This window comes from Lacerta agilis, chromosome 7 (assembly GCF_009819535.1).
Source record: "Lacerta agilis isolate rLacAgi1 chromosome 7, rLacAgi1.pri, whole genome shotgun sequence".
Taxonomy (NCBI): Eukaryota; Metazoa; Chordata; class Lepidosauria; order Squamata; family Lacertidae; genus Lacerta; species Lacerta agilis.
In genome coordinates, this window is record NC_046318.1 from 11,473,917 (window position 1) to 11,496,115 (window position 22,199).

At 43.3% G+C, this 22,199-nt stretch overlaps 1 protein-coding gene across 3 annotated transcripts in view; it reads right to left on the reverse strand.

The window, feature by feature from the left end:
* Window positions 1-22,199, reverse strand: part of TRIO (trio Rho guanine nucleotide exchange factor) — a 258,906-nt gene that overhangs the window by 70,592 nt on the left and 166,115 nt on the right. For all 3 annotated transcript variants that reach the window (XM_033154381.1, XM_033154382.1, XM_033154383.1), the window contains exons 28-33: window positions 20,042-20,134; window positions 14,997-15,108; window positions 12,401-12,591; window positions 9,720-9,821; window positions 8,605-8,747; window positions 7,570-7,669 (exon numbers count right to left, since the gene is read on the reverse strand). In XM_033154381.1, coding sequence (XP_033010272.1) covers window positions 7,570-7,669; window positions 8,605-8,747; window positions 9,720-9,821; window positions 12,401-12,591; window positions 14,997-15,108; window positions 20,042-20,134 — 741 coding nt within the window. The remainder of the gene's footprint in view (window positions 1-7,569; window positions 7,670-8,604; window positions 8,748-9,719; window positions 9,822-12,400; window positions 12,592-14,996; window positions 15,109-20,041; window positions 20,135-22,199) is intronic.

The window sequence follows — 22,199 nt, forward strand, 5'->3', positions numbered from 1 at the left end:
TTACAAGGCAGCAAGCATCACCGCCCTTTGGAAGATGCTGACATTTCACTATTAGAGTAATGCCTCAAATTAGCATGTGGCAAACAGTTTATTTTTTAACCGCCATCCGCAGGCCCATGCCTCATCCAGGCTCTCCCACCACTTCACTTAATCTACAAAGTGTGTGTGTGTGTTGCGTTTCTGCCACAGATGGCCTTCGAAGTTTCATAAAACATCAAAGCAATCGTGATAAAGAAAGTGGAAAGGAGGAGGGAAGCAAAACAGGGGAGCAGCACTGCTGCGGAGCAAATGAAAAATAGCAGTTTAAATGCACGTAGCCCCCATCAAAAGCGAAACTCATAAACTGAACCAATCTGGGTCTTAGAAGGAATTAGCCACCTTCCTGAGGAAACGAGGTCTGAGCCATTAATCATGATAAGAAGGCCTGAGTCTTCATCAGGGCAGTCCCATCTTAGTACTACGGGCCTGAAAATAATTAGATGCATTTCTAAGGGAGTTTTAGTATCTGTTAATAGATATCAAGGAGATTATACTTATTCTAAGACTCTTGTTTTTAGTCTTTATTGTATGATGCTTTGAACAGTATTTCTTAACTGCAAGTTAGCAAATATCCTATTTATACAGCTTTTTAGGTTTATTATTTATGTGCTATTTAGTATTTGTATGCTGCTTTCCCCTACAAATATGTCCAAAGCGGCTCACATCACAACAAAACTGAAACAATCGAAAATCCAATTCCACCTTGTTACTTCCTCATTCTGCAGAATCAAAAAATTAGATTTCGCTCCTCACTTCATAAACATTCTGCTTCAAAGCTGCATAACAAACATTTGAAGATCCTAAATACAGTACTGTAATGCGGAAACAAAAATACAAAATTAAAAAGCGAGGTGCAGTGGGCATTTTGAGTTTCGGTCACTGGTTTCCTTTGTAACAGGATTTTAAGTGTTTAATTGTTGGTTTGGACCGTGCACCTTTCTGCCCCGAGACTTTCAGCTGAAGGGTAGATTATAAATATTTCTTATGAACAATAACAATGAAATTAAATACCAGTTTAAACTCCCAACTTGAAACGAATTTGCAAATCAGAACTTCAGAAACTTTGTCCAGGTTCCCCTCCACACTAATTTGCGCCTGCTTTTCTAGAAAATGCATAGGCATCTTATGATTTATATATGTAAAAAGATTTCCCAAAATAAAGAGTTCTTCTTAGTTTCCTTCTTTGGGGCTTTAGTCCAACAACACCTAGAGCGGGGGTCGGGAACCTGCGGCCCGCGAGCCGCATGCGGCTCCCTGAGCCGCCTGCCGTGGCTCCCTGCTGTTGCGACTCGGAAGGAGGAGAGGGGAGGGCGCAAAATGGTGAGTGCGCCCCGGCGAGGCTGAGAATGGAGCCAGGAGGCAGCGACGCGGGAGGGCAATGGGCCTTGACCTGCCTCCGGCCAGGATGGAACAAAGGACGGAGGCCGGGGGCGGGGTCAAGGCCCCAGGTAAAAGCGGCAGAGCCGCCCAGATTTCCCCCTTTTCGTTTTACCTGCAGGAACGTCCAGGGTCCAGGAGCGTCGCATTTCAGGTAAGTGTTCCTGGTTTGCTGGTTTGGACTTGCGGGGAGGGGGGGCCTCCCTGGAGCGCGGCCTGAGCCCTACCGCCGTCATCGATTGCTTTGGGGGCCTCCCGCTGGGAGCCCCGGGATCGGGCCGCTTGGCGGCCAATCGATCAGCGGCGACGCGGGAGGGCGATGGGCCCTGCCGCCGTTGCCATTTTCTTGGGTTCCGTGATGGCCGAGGGGGCAGCGATGGGGGGCGTGAGGCGCGGCGGGTAGCGGAGCATGGCAGGAGCGGCGGGAAGGAGGGGAGGTGGGCAGCCGAAGGGCACAGGCGAGCTCCTGCCGGCTGGAGCTTGGGGAGAAGAAGGGAGGCAGCGGCGGCTGAGAGTCGGGGGAGCGTGGGCGGTCCGCCGAGCACGGCAGGGCTCCTACGGCCGCTCCACTGACTAGCTCGCAGGTGTGTTCCGTGTTGGGATCCAGCTCTCCCGGTTCAACCTTAAGTGTGTGTTGGGTGCCTCTTCGGGCCATCTATGGGCGCCGCACGCCTGCGTCCTTCCAGGGCGCACGTGGGGACACCTCGGTATTCCGACGGCGCCGCCTCGGTATTCCGACGGCGCCGCTTTGCTCTTTAAAGGAGAGGTTGCCCTGTGCGTCCTGGGGAAGGGGGGCAATCGAGAGGCGGACCAAGGCAAACCGGGCGAGCGGAGGCAAAGGCCACTCGCCCGCTTCCCGCCCCGAGCTCCCTCTCTCTTCCTAAACTGGGAGCGGTGCCCGCGCAGACGGAGCGAGGCAGCTTTAATCGGAGCCACCTGTCCCCCTCCTGGGACTCGCTACCCCAGCCTAGGCGCCAAGTTGCAGGAGGGTTCAGGCCGGGTTAGAGGGGAGGGGAGGGGATGGCAGCCCGGGCGGCCCCACGTGCACGGAAGGACATCTGCCCGATCTTTGTGCCAGCGCCCTGCGCAGCCTTGCTGCTGTCTAAGATCCTCTCCGCCCTCCCGACCGCCGCCTCCTCGGTCACGGAGATGGAGAGCCGCAGAGGGCGAGGGTGAGACACACCCCCCCCAGATATTGTGCCCGGTGCTGCCGGTCCCCCACATGGTAAGCGGCCATTCCCCCGCTCCAGCGCGTCCCCTCGGGGCTCCGGCTGTGCGCAAAGACGCGCCGCCCTTGTGCGGCCCAGGCACCGGGGACATCGGCACTGCGTCTGGGAGTCGCGGAGCGCTGAAGTCCCCAGTGGGAACTTTGTAGCTGCGTTTAAAACCACCGCCGTTGATTGCTTTGGGGGCCTCCCACTGGGAGCCCCGGGATCAGGCCGCTTGGTGGCCAATCGACCGGCGGCGATGCGGGAGGGCGATGGGCCCTGCCGCCGTCACCATTTCAGGCCACGTGAAGGCCGAGGGGGCAGCGACGGGGGCGTCAGGCCGCTTGGCCCGGCCGCCGCTGCCTTTGCCCGGCTTCCCGCCGGGCCCCTGGGATCGGGCCGCGCGATCGGCGGTGATGCTGTCAGCGCGGGAGGGCTCAGGGCCCTGCCGTCGCCGCCCAGCGGTTGAGGCATCCCGCTGGCTCGCGGGAGCCCTGGGATCGGGCGCACGATCGGCGGTGATGCGGTCGGCGCAGGAGGGCTCAGGGCCCTTCCGTCGCCGCCCAGCGGTTGAGGCATCCCGCTGGCTAGCGGGAGCCCTGGGATCGGGCGCGCGGTCGGCGCAGGAGGGCTGAGGGCCCTGCCGTCGCCGCCCAGCGGTTGAGGCATCCCTGAATAAAGATGTTGTGGGAAATTCAAATTTGCCTCTTTTTTTTTTTAAGAGCCAGTAGTTTCACCCCACTCCACTCCACCCCTCTAAAGCTCCACTGGAACATTTTTGTGCCTTTTTCTTTTTAAGATAACATACATCTGTGCAAAATTAAAATGCTGCTCTGCTCTGACTGATTCTGTAGGGCTCTGCTGCGTATTCAAGAGGGATGCTACAGATTACTTTGGAATTAATTATCAGTTTCTTAGGTCACTTGGCTGTATTGTAGTCCTTGTGCACCGCTTGGAGACTGTAGTCTCGTTTTAATTTTTCCTCGCCATTCACCTCTTCTCAGGGCTTAATGAGGAAATCAGCTGGAATGACGAACTGTCCAGCATTTCTTGGGTTGTGTTAAACTCTAGGAACCTGTTGCAAACCCCCCCCCCCCAAAAAAACCCGTGTGTGTGTGTGTGCGCGTGTGTGCTTGAAATAATAGAAAAGAATAATCGGCCAATAGTGATTGAGGCAGTGTGCATGCTGTGTGCTTTTGCATAAGTTTGCTAAGGTAGCAAAATGTTATTCAGTTATGGCTACATTGTTCTTTGTTATTCAGTTGTGGCTACATTGTTCTTTAATAGCTGGGCTATTGAGACAACTTGATTCCCAAATGGTTTTTTGTAAAAAAGATTTTCTTGGTTTACAAAGTGAAGGGGGAAAGAGGCTTTTGTGCTGTTCATGCAGTTGGATTTCCCCTTCTAGATTTGCCCCTGCAGCGTCAGGCGTTCGGACGGTTCCTTTAATACAGTGCTTGTTGTTTGGCTGGGGGGGGGGGGAAGCGTTTTGTGATATTTTGCCATTTTGCCTTCATTTCCTGCTCTTCATTACCTGTCTACATTTTGCTATGAGCTTCTGGGTGTCAGTGCCATCCGTGTTGGGCAGTGGTTCTGGAGGTCCCCATTTTTGGTGGGTAAAAAACTTCGTTTTTTAAAAGTCACCCTGCTGCATTTTAGAATGGCCCTTTGACTTTTTTTTGCCTGCTGTAGCTTAATCGCTGGCCTCTTTTTCATTCAGTTGCCTTGGATAGCTTGTTCTTTAATAGCTGGGCTACTGAGGCAACTGGATGAGGCAATTTGGAGTCCTGTCGATCTTCGGTTCCACATATGTATGTGAGCAGGTCTTCTCCAATATGAACTATATTAAAAACAAACATCGATCACGCCTCACAGATGACAGCTTACAAGCCTGTGTGAAAATGAAGGTGACGTCTTACAGCCCTGATGTGCAGGCACTGAGCACTGAGGTTCAGGAGCAAAAGTCCCATTAACCAGGTAAATTAAATATTTTAATTAGCTATTAATTTGCAAAAATATATTTTACATTGTTAAGTGAAAGTCCACTTAACAAACTCCACTTTTTTTCTTCAGATTGACAGCTGACTGCATGATCCTGTATATATAGCATTAAGGTAAGAAACAATATATGCAGTGTTATATTTGTTTTAAATGTCGCAATGGTTTTGCGGCTCCCAGTTGTTGTTGTTTTCTTCGGAAATGGGTCCAAGTGGCTCTTTTCGTCTCAAAGGTTGCAGACCCCTGACCTAGAGGGTCATAAGCTTGTCAGTCCCTGTTAAAACATTATTTCGAGGTGTGTATTTGTCAACTAAATGGCTAATCTACTCTGGCACTGTTAAGTTCCCAATAAAGCATTAATACCAGAATAATGTAGTGTACAACATCTTGCATAGCAAATGCTCTGAAAATGCTTTTTTAAAGAAACATTTTGAAAAATACATTGAATTTTGCGTAGCTCACTGTCACCATCTAGTGTCACATTTGTATTTTGCACTTTACAACACATTTAAAGCGTTTCATTTGCCGCTGTGTAGCTGAGTTGCTAGACCTCTGTACTTTTCTCACCCTGGTGGGCCAGAAATAACAATGAACTATTTACTGGCTCAAGCTTACGATAAAAGTTGAGCCCCTGTTTTAGCAGGAGGGCTTCTCACTTGAATCTTTTATTTGCCCCTTGCTTCTACAATAATAGTGAGTAAAAGCTGTAGGATTTCAGAATGAGTGGTTATGTGAATTCAGCAAAAATAATAAATACTTGTGAACCCATAAAGGCCCTTTCTTGAAAAATCTTCCTTATGAAGATCTTTGGGGTCAACGTTGTATCCAACATTCCTGAGGATATGGAGGAAAACTGGGATTCTTCATAAGGGAGCTCTTCCTGAAGGAAGAACTGTGAGGGGAGAGACTCCATCAGGCAAGGCCTTCTTCCACCTGCCTTGCTCCACCCTCTAGTCTTTGCTTCTGAATTTGTATTGTATTATTTTATGTACTGTGGCTTCCTGTTGTTTTATTGATTAGTTTAGAAATTGTTTATTGTAAATGTTGAGTGGATTTCTGTTTAACTTTTATATATTGATATTATTTTATATTACTCTAATAATTGTTGAATGTTACTTTTTGATGTAGGTTGCTTATTTTAAAGTTTTGTTTTATTATCACATTTTTGTATTGCATTAGATTGTTATAAGATGTACATTTTTTGTTTCTTCTGCTTGTAAACCGCCTTGAGTATTGTAAGATAGAAAGGTAGTATACAAATAAATTATTATTATTATTATTATTATTAATTTTCCATGAAAAAAGTGAAGCTCTTCCCAAGGGTCTAAATTTATCCTGTCATGGCACCATCGCCTGAAAACCAAAAAGAGGTTTTTCCTGCACAGAACTGACATAGCTTCTCTGACAGCATTGTTCTAAAACAAATAAGCAAACAAGTAAATCTCACCTTCGCTACTGGCACAGTGATGCCAGAAAAGATAATTATAATAAATTTACATTGTGACATTCAGGTGACAGATTTGCTGCCCTGGAATTCCCAGCGGCAAGATAGTTCTCAGGAGTCACAGGTATCCTGGCAGTGTCCAAATATTGACACAAACACGCTAGGCCTGGAGTCATAAATTTTGCGGTGAACGTTGAGCCCCAAAGGCACAATTGCAGGGTGCCATTAATTAGCCAAACAGCAGAAGTAGCCCAATACATTGAATTTAACATTAAACAGTACATAATTCGAACAGCGCAATTTTAATAAAAATGCTCACACCAGTAATCTTATTATTATTTTTTTTGCATTATTAGCCAAAATACTGGAAGGCAGAAGGGTTACTTCTTAGGTGCAGGACTGCCCAGCAAATGGTAGGCTGCAAAGACCCTGAATTGGGTTGGCTGTCAGTCTAAAAAAAATAGACCTGCACCTTCAAAGCTCTCCCTTTTCAAGCTAGCTCTCTGTATGCACTGGAGCTGCAGAGGGTGGAGAGAGGAGGAGAATGCCTGTAAATATTTTTAAAGCAGTGGATCAGGTCAGCTGACCCACACCTCCAAACCTTTCAATTGCACAGTGAAAAATAAGTTTTGCTTCTGACAACCACCCCCTGATGAAAACTCTAAGAAGAAAAGTTGCTTTCTGGTGATGGAAGCGTTCAACAACGCCTTTGTGAAGACACCAAAAACTTCACATACAGTGGTACCTCGTTTTGAGTCCTCCTGGTTGAGCGTCCATTTCACCGAACGTCTGCGGGAAACCCGGAAGTACTGGAACGGGTTACTTCCGGGTTTGCCGCTCGCGCATGCACAGAAGCGCAAACCGTGCTTTGTCGTGCATCCTTTTCATCTAGTGTCCGGGGCTCCGGAACAGATCCCGGTCGCAAAACAAGGTCTGACTGTACTAGGTTAAGGCCCAAGCTCAAAAAAGGAAACCATGAACTAGAGAAACTTAGGAACTGATTTACTGGGGGAATGTAAAAATATCCGCTTATATTTTATATACAGCTGCACTGAAAGCATCCACGAGACCTATTAAAAGATGAGTAGCTGCAGTCCTTTTGCACAGATCATTATCTTGGCCCAGGGAACGGTGTGAAGACCACTGTACAGTTTTTGACTGTTGAAAATAAAGGGATGGAGCCATGAGCAAAGTCTGGACAGCACACCACCTGGGAACCATATGTAAGCAGCTATACATTACTTTGAGGAAGAACAGGATTTAAAAGCAATTAAAGGAAACATACAATTCCATTCTTAGGTACATGAAGATCGGATTTCGAGCCTATGAATTCTGTGCACCCATTCATGTTGCACTTTGACTCACTGTAGGAAAAAAACATGCATGATTCCCAAATATGAAGAGGTAATGTAAAGACAGTCACAGCTATCACTTGCCAATGGTTATAGGGAAAAAAGGCATAAGCAAACTCTTACCAAAAACCTAATTATACGTTTGTCTTACCTTATCGCTGTCTAGTGTATTCTGGGAGGTTCGTGATGCAATTGAAATAGTATCTGGCTGACTGCTTCCATCGCCTTGACTATCCAAGTCTTCTCCATCTCTGAAAACGTAAGAAGTTAAGAGTCATTAGCCGGAAAAGCTTTCTCTGCATAGGATGATGTTAATATTCATCTCCATGTACAAAAGCAGACATTCAAATAGGAGGCAAATAACATGCAGCGCAAAACCTAAGAGAAGGAAATCAGACATGCCGTCGTACTTTTAGTTACACTGTTTAGCTTTAAAATAGATTGTGGTTAATATAATTTATGGATAATGCAAACTGGATAAAGAATGTACACAAACACTATCAACTGCAAGTTCACATGAAGGTACAGAAAATCCATACAAATAGTGAGCCTAAGGGAGGAGGTGTTTTGTTTTGTTTTGTTTTTACAATGGTCACTGCAAAATATACTGATCTTGGCATGTATGAAATGAATAAATTCCTTTGTCCGTCACTTTTAGCACAGACAGACTACTATATACCAGGAGATTATGAACTGGGAAATGCACAAAATTCCATGTTTAGGATGACAATTTATGCACATTCTCCAAGCCACATGCCACTCACCCCCCCCCAAATACTTCCCAAAATAAAGGGAGCTAATGTGTTAAACCTATGCATTCTGAAATTACGGAGCCAGACATTTAGTGACTGCAATTTGCTATACAATACATTTCAGTACAGCCTGTCAGCAGCTCGCTTGCTTGCTTGTTTAGTACATCTGACATGTGTCAACTTCTTCAAAAGCCAAGCACAGCAACTTTTTAAAAAAGGGTCTGAATAGCACGCAACAAAATAATGCATGTGCTCATGTTTCTGTGCTGTGTAATTATTTGAAGAACTTACAGTTTAGTACTGAGATCTAACTAGCAACATTAAAAAACAACAACACGTGTTTCCCAAAGAGCTCAGCCTTACATACATTTGAGACAAATCTCATGAATGACAGGCTGGAAATGTATACCTTGACATTCTCTGCCCTTACTAACCTTCTTCCTTTCTGTTTCGTTGTTGGTGCAGTTTTGGGGATATGAATTGGCTCTTTTAAAGCTCCCTTGAGATGAATCGTCCTTTCCTGTATCACTTCTCTGATGTGCTTGATCCAGTCTTGCTTGTTTTCAATACTGGAGGCCTTTAAGAGACAAAATAAGCGACTTGTTCTGGTATACAAAAATAGGGCAGATTTTTTATTTTTAAGGTTACCTTCACTAGTCAACTCCATGTATGAAGCAGGGATGAAGCAAACCTGGTTGTGTCATTTACAGTAGTATATTCATGGTTTAGATTTGCAAAATGGTATTTCTTAATTATATTACAGTAGTTGTGAAAAAGAGACGTTCCTATTATACGTCATACAGTTGCCTGGTTTGCACACGGCGTTAATGTCAGTTTGCATTTCTTAGCGCAGAAAGTATTGATCTGATGTGTAGAGATCTTTCTTATTCTACTTAATTCAAGAGGGTCCTGGAAGCTTCTGGAAGCTTCTCTGTATGAAAGAAACAAGCAGAAGGTTCATGGTGTTTGGGTTATTTCTTCAGAGAAGCTGAGTGCAGCTGGCTTAAACTGGTTCTGTTATCTCTTTCTGTCAAGGTCATGCTGACTATAAAAGTAAGGCCAGAAGGAGCCTGGGTTTCACTTTCTCTTTCTACCTCTTTTCCTTCTGGCGTGGTGTTCTGTACATAGTATGCTTAGTGTTAAGGTTTAGACTTATTATAAGTTATTGTAAGTTTAAGTTAAGTTTGCTGCAACTGGATTTCTTATGGACAGTGCCAATCCTGGATGTATTGGATTTGTGACCATTATGTTCATCTGCTGGATGAAATTTTAATTGCCTCTGGTCTATTTTTTGGGGAATCCTGCAACATGTTTAAGTTTTTACTCTGCTAACTATACATTGGAATCTGCTCTGGATCAATATTGGGTAGAATTTCAATGACAGTTAAACCATAATGCAGCAGGACATTTCTACTGCTTGCTCTTTTCCTCTCGAAGCCATCTTACTGAACCCCAAATTCATGTGTAAGGCTCAGAAATGTTGGTAATGTGCTCTGCAAGCCGGATGAAGGAGGGGCAGTTATTCAGAAATAATTTCACCCACAGTTACCTTTAGTACAATTTTGTTGTCTGAAGTAGGAGTCCTACCAACCCACAGTGCAAATTTGCAAGGATCACCTTCCACATGCTCTGTGACACCCAGCTCTGAGGTCTGAAAATCAGAAGAGATTAGAGGAATATAATTCAGGTTTTTAGAATAGTCATAGGCATACCTCTGGTCAATGCCCTTTCAGACAAGCAACAATTGCTTCCATTGTTCCGTGACTGGTTTCCAGTTGACAACAGCCCTGTATTTTATCCATATTCCATGGCCAACCTTCAATCTGTCCTCCCCACCCCCCTTAGGCAGGAACACCAAATACCTCTTAAGTGATTTCTAGTGTCTGCTCTGCCATACTCTTAAATAAAAAGTATTTTACAATCTGACCAAGCTAGTGCTAACATTCTACTATATTTTTGAATGTTCTGAATGGACATGAGGTTGCTGACTTTGGGAAAGTTACAGCTCATTAAACATGACATAGATATTGATCGACAGTAATTAATTTCCAATTGCTAATCTCAGAATCCTGCTACTTTGAGATAAAAGAAGGACCAGGTGATGGCAGTTACTGATTTATAGGGTATTTTATGATAGGTTGAGTATTATAGTAAGCTTCAATAATTACCTTCCTTTCTCATCTACTTTGTCATTACTAGGACAAAGACTATCCAAAAATGCTTCGGTTTAGACTGCAATCATATACACACTTACCCCAGTGAACTGAATAGGACTTATTTATGAGTAGTTATGCATTAGGATCACAGTTATAGTTAGCTACAAAATTGTTAGGGTGTATTTTCTCTCTCTCTCTCTCTCTCTCTCTCTCTAGAGTGGATGTCAACCAGTACTCTGGACCCATTATTATGCTGGCATTTTCGGAAGATTTCTGTAGCTCCCATCTAGGAATGTTTATTTCTCTACTTCTTTTCTGCATTCTGTTTCAGTTGTCAAACAGGATACTGCAGAATAAAGTAGTTCAGGATCTTAACTCTACATAGGACAAAGAGAGGCTCTATCAATAATTCTAGACATAAAGCAGAACACTGGCATAATTTCAAAAGCCAAAAGATGACATGTCTGGATTTTGTTCCTTGACATGCTGCAGTTGACAATCGGTTACAGATCATTCTCACTTTACATGGTTCAGTGGAATAAAATCACGAGGCTCTTCCTTCGAAAGCTCGAGGTCAAATCCTGGTTTAGGACAAAAGCTATCATGTTTGGTTGCATCAGTCAAAAGCTTTCACACAAATTGGCGTGACTGGCAGTCTGCACCCTGAAGTTATTCTTCTGTCTAATGTTGGGCCTGTTTCTAGGTCACAGTTGTAGAACCATGCTAGGAGGTGCATATGTGACTGTTTCAGTGTATTTCAACTCCCTCATTCTGGCTTCCGACACCAATATGAGTTCCTTCTGCAATAAAAAGGCATAAACCACCATACGATTTCCATGGGACACTCTCTAAAAACACCTGTGTACTACTCAAATCATCCAACTATTAATAAATTTGAGGCATTTTAATTAGGTGGAATGACACCCACAATCTTCTCAATTAAGAATCACAATGCAGGATCCATTTCTAAGCAGGCACATTTAAAGGGCTTATCCACATGGGGGAATCTGTGCATGGGCATTGGAGAAAGACTTTCCCTCTAAGCCAGCAGTCTTTGACGTTGGAATTGTCAGAAATGCACAAGGAAGAACTAACACAGCTCTTAATAGACGCCTGCCTTGGATCTGCAAAACTGATGATTTCCACAAAGGAAGGATTGTTATTTGGATTTGGGAACTTGGAAAGCTTTTCAATTTATTAGATGAGGACTACAGCCACCAACTCTCCACCCCTGTACATTTAAAATATGACAAAGTTCCACCTGCTCTGTTATAGCTTGTCACAAAGTTGTAAAACCGTATGGAACCCCCTAGAAAAAAGTAGGAACCCTCATCAGCGCGTAACAGAAAGAAAGACCCTAAAATAACCAATTTTCTCACTTGATCTGCAAAAAAGGGAGCAAACCAGAAGCCACTCTCTTTTCACATCAGTCCATTAGAGGAGACTGCAAATAACTAACTTATATCCCTTACAGCTTTTGCCTGAGTTCTTCTCACATCCATCGCTCCACCCAATCCCAGGAGCTGGGTCTGTGATTGCTAGTTGGCTATTGTAAGACTGGCAAGTTGAAATGCCCTGCTGTGGTTTTCAAGTGAGCATTCTCCTACACCAGCTCTGTGTTTCCTTAAAGGGCTGTTGGTTCTTTTAGAGGCAAAATGGCACCCAGGGTGCACCATGTGTCTGAGCTTCAAAACTGGAGAAATGAAGATTGAAGTTAATTGGCCAGGCTTTGAGCGGCCACAACCAAGTGTTTGGGCTAGCAACTGGGCCAGCCAGTCCTTGTCAGTGATGTGCTTCTGTCAATGAGGCTTCTGAAGCAGATCTGAGCTCCTTCAGCTACTTTCCCCACATGGCTTTGCAAGATTTGTCGTTTTCTCTACAGCTGCCAAATAGTATGGCCCTATTACAGCAAACAGTTAACCTTCAAATGGCTCTTTCCCTTTCTCCAGCCTCGAAGGAAAGCCTGGAAGAGTAGTGACAATCTATACCGAAAAGCTCTGCACGGTTGCAACATCTGAGCCCATCTGCTTGTCGTTAACAGCTAGATTTGGCTGGGTTTTCGCTTCAGACTTACAAACAATTTGCTCTTGTAGATGTATTTGCTTCTCCCACTAGAGTCCTTCACTTCTTTACTGAAGACCAGCGACATCTCAAAGAGGAAAAGGTGCCTCTCGCGACCTTTACGGATGAGAGTTTTGGGGTCCCATACTTGGAAGGATTCCTGAAGGATGAGCTCCCCCTGAGATTCAATGTTCTCATCAAAACCTAGAAAGAAAGTTGGAACAATTGAAAGAAGCAAAGAGAAACGGAGGCTGGTGGAGAGCAAAAAAGCTCTATCAGTGACAAAGCTTCCTAAACTCTCTTACCTTAGCAGTTTTTGAACTAGTTCTGAGAAACCACTGGACTTCCTCAGAAGCCTTTAAGCTTCCACCCTGCCCCGCACCCCATGACAAAGTTAGTACGTTAGCTACGTACCTCAAAGATAACTAATCTACATAATCAACATGCCCTTGCAAGGGTTTTCCTGAAAAACCGAAATTGGAAGCCCCCTGCCTTAATATTTGTTACAGTCTCGTAAGTACTCAATAAAGCTACCAACATATTTTAATGTATTATTTAGCATTTAATTTCGCACTAAACAACATTTCCATTTTGCAAAATTTCAATGAATTTGTCTCCCCCCCCCCAAAAAAAAGTGATCACAAGCTACTTTGCAACGGAAATTTCTAATTACAGTTTTGACTCAACTGATTCTCAACCAAAAATGGTTCCAGAACTTCCAAAATTGTGCTTCATTTCAACCTGCTAGGGATGGATTGCATACATAAATACAATGCCTCTTTTTTTTTTTAGAAAAGCTAACATGGCTTCGTGTAGCAGTTCTTAAAACTAGTGTCTCCCAAATAGCCATTTGGAACGTAGCGGCTACCTTGAATTTACAAACCCATAAAGGAGCTGCGACAAATAAGGGGAAGAAATCATGATTACTTAAAAGTTCCTTCCCTATTATTAAGTGGGAGATGCTCTCATTTATTAGCTCCATATAAAAGATATTCAGTCCGCAGTAAAGACAAAAGACAAAAGTTTAACGTGGATGAACCTTTTGACACTTTCCAAAGAGCACCAGCCAAACGCAGAACTGGCTTGAAATAGTGAAACACAATTTCCATCACTTCCATCCCTGCCTCCCCAAACTGAAAATGTATGTATATGGTAGTAAGAAATTGTTCACTATAATAAAGTCTAATATATAATCCATCAAAGGACACAAGTATCAACAAATGGATTAGGAGCCGTAGAAATCAGCTCCTAAAAGGAAATGCTTTCACTTGAGATGTCAACATGTCAACTATGCAAATGTTCAACAGAGCTTGTTTAAAAGGCTGACCTGTGTAAAAGAAATATTGGAATATTCCATAAAGCCTGTCCACACGCTTCCTGACAAGGCAACTACTAATGCTAGATTTCATGGTCACTGCAACATTTCTGCTTAAATATGTGGTAGTAAAGGCCTCACAAACTACTACTGATATGAATTACTCAGGATTTAGAAACTGTGCAAAGTGACAGACCATGAAGGCAAATATAAAAGGTTTACTAGGTAAGTGATTGTTTATTGAGGAAAAAGTTCCCAAAAAGTTCATTTTTGAACTAAAAAAAACTTTCAAAAAATGTAGCTGATATCACTAAACATGCTGATAGGCATAATTCACATAAAATGTAAGGGTGAAAGTTGGTATTTCAATCAGAGACAATCAGTTTTAAAAAAAAACCTAAACATGTGACGTCTTTTAAGCAGGAACTCAAGTTATGGGGAGGTCAAAATAAAGATTTAAGATGGAATATTCTAGAAAGCATTGACCAGATACATACCGGTACATTATTAAAGACAGAACCCTTCTACTGGTTGTCATTGTAAAATATGAAAAAGCAGCAATCACGAATGTTTTTTGATACTTATAACAAATATTTTAATTGACGAGTGAAATGCCTACATAAATTTCTCCTACGCAGAACCCTCAAAATTCACCTCACAGAAGTAATCTGGCAATGATTCTACCACAACCAAGATGCTGTTTGAATGGTAAATGCGACTGTGTGCCACAAACTGGCTGCTTAGTGATTTCACCATGGTCCTGATCTCTATTATCTGGTTGCATATCCCTCTACTGGTAAGATGTGAGTTGTACAATAAAAAGGCCTTCCTTTTGTATGAACAACCTGAACACAGACTGTGAAAGTAGAACCTCATGGTCCAGCAGACTATTTCAATGTGGCTGGAGCAAACCACAATTTCTAAATAGGGTTGCCAGGTGTCCACTTTTTAAACATTATGTTCACTATTTTTTTTTTCACAAGATAGTGGACATTTTTTTTATTCAAAAGCTTTATGATGAAATGGCATTTTAATACATGTTAAAATGTTTGTAAGAAAAGATATAATTTAATTTAATTTAACCCCTTCCCCCGCTTGTCCGCTATTTTTTCGGAAGCAGACCTGGCAACCCTATTTCTAAAGCTGTTTTCCAGGTTACGAAACCTTCCCTGGTCACCTGGAGGTGATTTTTGCTTGCCACAGGCGGTCATGTAAATAGGCGTTTTACCCAGAGCTGCTGTTGAGTTCTTAGAAGTAAGTTTGCACAGAGCAAAGTAAATGCCCTGGACCCTACCTTCCAGCATGCTGAGATGCATGGCATCGTTCGCTCGCTTTGGCACACTTAACATCACTTCTAAGCCGTCTTTAATTTCTCCTTTGCCTTCCTCACAGCAGGTGAGCAGCTCCTGCAAAGACAACAGCATCATTTATTACAGTGCTTATCAAGCATCGGATCTCTCCGTTTTCACAAATCTGTATACTGCTTTTCAAGAAAAATTCTTCCCAAAGTGGTTTACAAGCCGCAGATCAAACATACAACAGGATACAATTCAAGCCTCTATTAAAAAAAACAAAAACAAATAACACCACCCTGTGAATCTCACAACAGATTTCAGAACATTACTGTAAGACAAGAGGACGAAGACTGAACTAGCATAATATAAAATTAGCAAAATCAGGTGAAAATCAGGCTCTGAAACTCAAGATACAGTAAGCTGCTAAAGGCGGCACTACAGTCTTTAAGGCCCATTTGAAACCTTCAGAGGATGGAGATTGTCTGATGTCAGATGGAATCACAATCCCTAACTGTGATGCTGTCAGTCAGTCTACTATGATTGGCTGTGACTGTACAGGACCTCAAGGCAGAGATCTTTCCCAGTGGAAGTAACCCAAGAGCTTTTAACTGGAGATACGAGTGTTCAAATGTGGGAAGCATGCACTTTTGCTCAGCTGTGGCTCATCTCCATAGGTCACAATGTCCAGGGTTTCAGAGGAGGCTAAGAAACAGTCTTAAGTGTTGGAAACTCTGCTCTCCCGCTATTCCTTTCACAAAAAACAACAACAGTACAGCTTGTTAGCACCTGAGAACTGTCACAAAAGGGGGAACTTCAGGAACAAAACTGTGGCACAAAAGTCAGTGGCATTATGTACAAACCCTGCCCCCAGTACCCTTTGGAAATAATTCAGGAAGCACAGACTGCTTTTCTGAATGTCAAAACAACTGAAAACTCACCTACTCTCCAAAGAAGACCTGGAGCATATCAGGTCCCTACTGCAGAGCCCAGTGTGATCTCCGCTGTTCCCCAAATTACTGGGGAAACGGAGAACAGCAGGATGGGGCAATGTTACGCTACTGGCAGGGCTTTGCATGAATGCTACTTATAAACAGATAACCACATTCCCAGAACTCAGGGCCTGGGTATCGGCATGCTTTGCCAACACCCCAAGTGTCTAATCAAGTTAGGAAAAAAGCGATGGCAGGTTAAGAAATTGGGGGGTCAGTCCCAAAGAGATTTGAGCTTGAGCCTAATTGGACCAGATGGAGAGGGGCATTGGATGTCAGGAAATCAATGTGTGAAGCAGTGGTGCTGTTGGAGCAGGACTCTGGGGCAGAAGTTCAGGACCCCACTCACCCAACGGAAGAAGCAGGGGGCGGAAAACACAGCACGGTTTATCTTACCGTGTTTTTAAGCAAGCAAAGCGATACCCATTGCCATCTAAAAAGCACTCTCCAAAAATAAATAAATAAATAAATAAATAAATAAATAAATAAATAAATAAATAAATAGAAATCACGGACATTAAGCCTGAAGTCTTAAAATTACTCAACTATACCACGGGTCTGAATTTCTCCCCACATTTAGAATTCTGCCCCATCATTTAATTATAAACAAGCCCCACTGCTTTTATCTAAGAGGCCAATGTAAAAACTTCAGCAAACAGCACCTTAGCCTTTCGGTATAAAGAATGCCTGAGGTTTCTCAAAGGGCTATTAATGTATTCCAGAAAAAAAAACCTAGATTACTTTGGGGTTTCCCCCCCCCCCACACTAGGACACTTAAAAAGGATTCAAAGGAGATGGATTAAGTGCATCTAATACAATACAGAAAAGTTGCTTGGATGTCACAAATTTCATTTGGCAGACAATTTCATTCATGGGCAGGCTCTCAAGTCTCATGACTACTTATTCATACACAACTTCTGCCATCTGCCAAGCCTCCTTTAATTGCTTTTAATGGATTTTGGGGTCCCTGGACACTCTGCTGAGCAGGTGCACAGCAGTAACCTTGCTCTCTGAAGCATATTGTAAAGGCGGGATCCCTCTCTGCTGCTGACTACACAGAGGAAGGAGGAATGCAAGGGAAGGTAAGCAACATGTTTAATTAAAACCAAGAAAGAGAGGTGGGGGCAAGACTGTGAGCAAACATACAAGACTTAATTTATGAATAAAGTGAAGTGCCTGTGAATAAACAAGAGCAGTAACGCTCTCCCTTTAGTTGTCTCCCATTACATATTCTAGATTTTATCAGGCACACTGATTTGTACAGGCGTCAAGAGGAGCCAAACAAGGGCACTTTTCCTTTCGATTTCGTACGCCCAGGCCAGTTGGGATGAACCCCAGTTCTTCCTTTAACTTTTCCTCCCGATGACTTCACCAACCAGAGGAAGCCTTGCCAAGCAATGAATTGACTGACACAGTAACTGACTTCTGTGGCTGCTTTCCAAGTACTGTAAAGACTTCCTGGTGGAGCTGTCGCCGCCAAAGGGAAGACACCCAAGAGCATCGTCCCTGCGGTGGCGGCACTTCGAGGGTGGAACAAGGGTTGTGGGCCAGCCCCCTTGTGTTAAAATTACTGTTTTAACAGGGGAGAGGGTTTAACTTGTGTGGGTGCTGTTTTATTTGGAGGGTTGGGTTGTTTCAAATTGTTGTTAAATGTTATATGTTAATTTAGATTTTTCTATCTGTGGGCTAGAGTATTGTTTAGGGGCTTTTATTGGGGAGTGTGTTGTTTATTAGTGTGTATACATCAGTATTGTTCAATTGTTTTGATTATTTTTATTATGAACCGTATTTTTCTGTGTATAACACGCCCTTGTATATAAGACGCCCCCTATTTTGGGGGACTCTAAATTAAGATAATGGGGGGAGATCGCCAAGTGTTGTTAAAGTTTTTTGGGGGAGGATTGCCCACAGTTGTTGAGCTTTTTGTGGGGGGGGGGGTTGCCGAAAATCGCTTGACCACTTGACCAACGCTGAAAAACGCACGCAACGCAAAAACCACCTATCGCCCGCCCACTTGCTGCAGGGCCAGCCAATCGACAACAGCCCTTGCTGCAGCCACCAATCACCCACCCAATGGGCACTGACAATCTCCTGCTCGCGGCTGCAACCAACCACACGTCACCCCAATATATAAGATGACCCCCAATTTTTAACATAATTTTAAAATAAAAAAGCCCTCGTCTTATACACGGTAAAATACAGTATTTTGTGCTTCATGTATTCTGTTGTGAACTGCCATGAGACCCTGGATATAGGGTAGCATACAACTTTTTAAAATAACAATCACAACAACAACAACAACAATGTGTGAAGTTCATTCAGCAGCTTGTTTAGCCTCATGCCTGACAATATGGGTCCCTTGCCCTGTGTGCCCAAAACACTATAATAAGAGGAGCTGGCATGGATAAGAGAGTGTTCACACCGACCCCAGCCGGTGTGGGAGCAGCCTTGGGGGTCAGTGTAACCATGCTGATCGGCATACGTTAAAAGGGGGTGAGAGACTGTGCCCCGAATGGAAATCAGATGCTTGCAATGGCTGCCACACCCAGGCTGGACTACAGCAATGCTCCGCACATGGGGCTGCCTCTGAAGAGTGCTGGAATCTGAAGCTGGTGAGGACACTCGTGCCAAAGGCATATCACTCTGACATCGTGTGATCTGCCTTGGTTCCTGACTTGTTTCTGAGACAAATTCAAAAATTGTGTCACCTTTAAAGTCCTAAATGGTTTTGGGCTGCGGTATTTAAAGCATCACCTGCTCCTATCTGATCCTCCCTGCTTATTAAGCTCTTTGGGACAGGATCTGCACGCAGGGTGGGGTTTTCTGGGAATTCCTCCCCCCCCCCCGAGGCTCATCGAGCATCTTACCACTAACTTTCAAACAGGGCTTCAATGGTCTGTTTGCTCTGATCAGATCCTTGTCTGGCTCTCTGCCCACTGATGGTTTTGTTTTTGTGCTGCTGAACGTTTTATGTTGTTTACTGTTGTTTTAAATTTGCATTTTACGGTTTGCTGTAAATTGCTTCAAGTGGGCCCCTTTGGGTCAGAATGCAACCAAAGTACAACTGCATGGGATTGAAGCCCCTCATTTATTCATTTAAGACTTTTAATCTTCCTCATCCCCAAACACTTCTGCTTTTAAAAATGTTATATATTATTTAAAAACATTTAATTGAATGCCATTAAAAACCTAATACAGAACATGGTCCTGAAAATCCACTTAGCACAGAGCACATACTTCACATGGCAAACGTCACCGCTCTATTTTTCCTGGTACACCCCATCAAACATTTGCAAAACGTGAAGCGGCAAATACAGCTGCCAAATTAAGTGTGTGCTCTTGCAGTACATGACCTATAGAAGGCTTGGCAGAGGGTTGGACTGGATGGCCCTTGTGGTCTCTTCCAACTCTATGATTCTATTCTATTCTATTCTATTCTATTCTATTCTATTCTATTCTATTCTATTAAGTGCAGCAGTTTTTGAAATGGTTATTTAGGGGGCATTCTGGCTTTATGTGATTTTGCTTATACGCATGATGGCTAGGAGCACAACCCTTGCCTAACTTGCAAGTTACCTGTAGTACAAAATGCATACACTGTTTGGGCAGGTGTCCTGGATTCATGTACAAGATGTAGAACTGGACGGCTGTGCATGTTGTAGCAATCGTGTTGTCTGTATGAAGTGTAGACTGCAGCAGTGCACTTTAGAAATGTAATTTCTGAACGAACCCTGTGACAATTTTTATGTGTGTCACATTGAATTATGAAGCATTTTTAACCGGGAGATCAGGTGACTATTTTCCTTTTCGGATTCCAAGTAAAATATTCTACTGCAACAGAATTTCAAGACCAACCCCAGATATTCCAGCAATCTCTGCTGCCAACAAAAACATTTTAAAAGAAAGAGTAAAGGATTTATGTCCTTCATAACTGATACAATAAGCCTGGATATCCACACTCAAATACATAAGATGCTTGAAGCAGCATCTTTTTGAGTGTAAAAGGTACCCACCTGCACATCCGGGGGTTGTGCCGATAAGAAAATGCTGCTTACCTTTAGAAGAAGCTGATATTTTGTTATCCGCTGGACAGGTTTAATAAGGTATGAGGAGATTGAATTGGCTAGCCCATGCCGCTGCTGTATCTCCTGTGTTGGAAAGGAAAAAATATATGAGTAGTAGTAGTCAACCTAGAAAGTTTGCAGCAATATTCTCTGTTTAATGAATGGGAGCAGATCTCACGGTAGTTACGCATCTGTATTATGAGATCCAAAGTCTGTTTACGATTCTTAGGTTGAGTCTACATTTGTTTAGTTAAAAGTAAGTACCACTAAGTTCCATGGGGGTTATCCAAGTGCGCACAGGACTGTAACCTCTTTCACACAAAACAGAACTATGGCTGGGGAGTAAGCCGCTCATTACGAAGAGCGTTATTTACTAGAATTCCCACCACGGGCAGGATGAGAAAAGACAGAGGCAACTAAAAAAACAATACACAGAACTCTTGGCGGAGTTAAGAGTGTTGGCTGGGCCAACCTAATCAGCTGGGAGGAGTACAAATAATGAAATTAATAACAACAATAATAATAAAGTATTAAAAATAAACAAATTATTATTAAAAAATATTCATAGTGCAATGTCATGAAAGTTGGGTAGTTTTAACAGAAGGCAAGTGTTACTTGCTGTTCATCAGCGTAACACAGAAATGTTGAGACGTGTTGCAGTTATGAGGAGAACCTAGCACGAGTTTTCAGATTCTTTTCCCCAAAGCCCCTTCCTCTCTTGGTACCCTGCAGTCTCTGCCTTTGGTGTTGTAAGCTCCTTGAATACCTTCCTTTTGATTTCTTTTTAATGACGTAATTTTTTTAAAGCACGCACGTGCCTAAAGAAAAACGCACACAAAATATGATATACCGAATCCAACGTCCACCCGCACACTTACTATTTTTTATTTACGTGCTGCATCGTATTCTCATCCATTCCAAGGAAACTATAATCAACCATCCCTCTACGGTATTTATTCTGGTTTCAGAAACGGGAACATTGGGAATTGGATGGGAGGGCCGCGGCCTATGAGCGCGACCTGCCATTTTAAGGACTGCTTATTGTACCAGAGAGGACATTTTTTTCCTTTTCTTTTAAAAGACCCTGAAAGCCAGCAGAGGGAGCTACGAGTTTTACAAACCAATAGAATAATGCATGAATGTGGTGGGTTGCATTTAGAGAAGCGCTCATGTGAAGTCTAAAGTCCATCCAGCCTGGCATCCTGTTCTCACAGTGGCCAGCCAGGTGCATGTGGGACGCCTGTTAAGATGGTATTAAACTGTTAGGGGCTGCTGAAGCAAAACAATTAAAGAACTCCCCTTCTTGGTGTCATTGCATACCTCCGGGAGACCTTCACTGGGCTTCTCGGGTCCACCCCACCTGCTCCTTTGCTTTTAATTTAAAAACGAACACATTTCTGCATACTTAAGGAGCTACTGTTACCTTACATGTGAAACTCGGAAAATTAGAATATCACGGAAAAGTCCATTTATGTAAGCAATTGTTTTCATTAGCTAGCTACTGGAGTTTAATATATGAGATAGACTCGTGACATGCAAAGCAAGATATGTCAAGCCTTTGTTTGTTATAATTGTGATGATTATGGTGTGCAGCTGATGAAAACCCCAAATTTTGGGGTTCTCATCAGCTGTACACCATAATCATCACAATTATAACAAACAAAGGCTTGACATACCTCGCTTTGCATGTCATAAGTCTATCTCGTATATTAGTTTCACCTTTTAAGTTGAATTACTGAAAGAAACGAACCTTTCCACGATATTCAAATTTTTCGAGTTTCACCTGTATATGTGGGTGGAGCCATTTTACAACCAAAGTACTTGACCCCCACAAGTTTGCTTTCCATATGAACCTACCCGGACCCTGAGATCATGTTCTGAGGCCCTTTTTCATGTGCCTCCTCCACAAGAGGTCCAGAGGGTGGCAACACGAGAAGGGCCTTTTCTGTAGTGGCTCCCCATCTGCGGAATGCTCTCCCCGGGGAAGTTCGCCTGGCGCCTTCATTATACACCTTTCGGCGCCAGGACTTTTTAACCAGGTCTTTGGTTGATTTGGTTGACATCCTATGCCTTTTTAAAATGTGTGTTTATTCTTCACTACTCTTTATACAACAGATTGGTAAGGGTTTTTAATATAGTGATCTGTTCA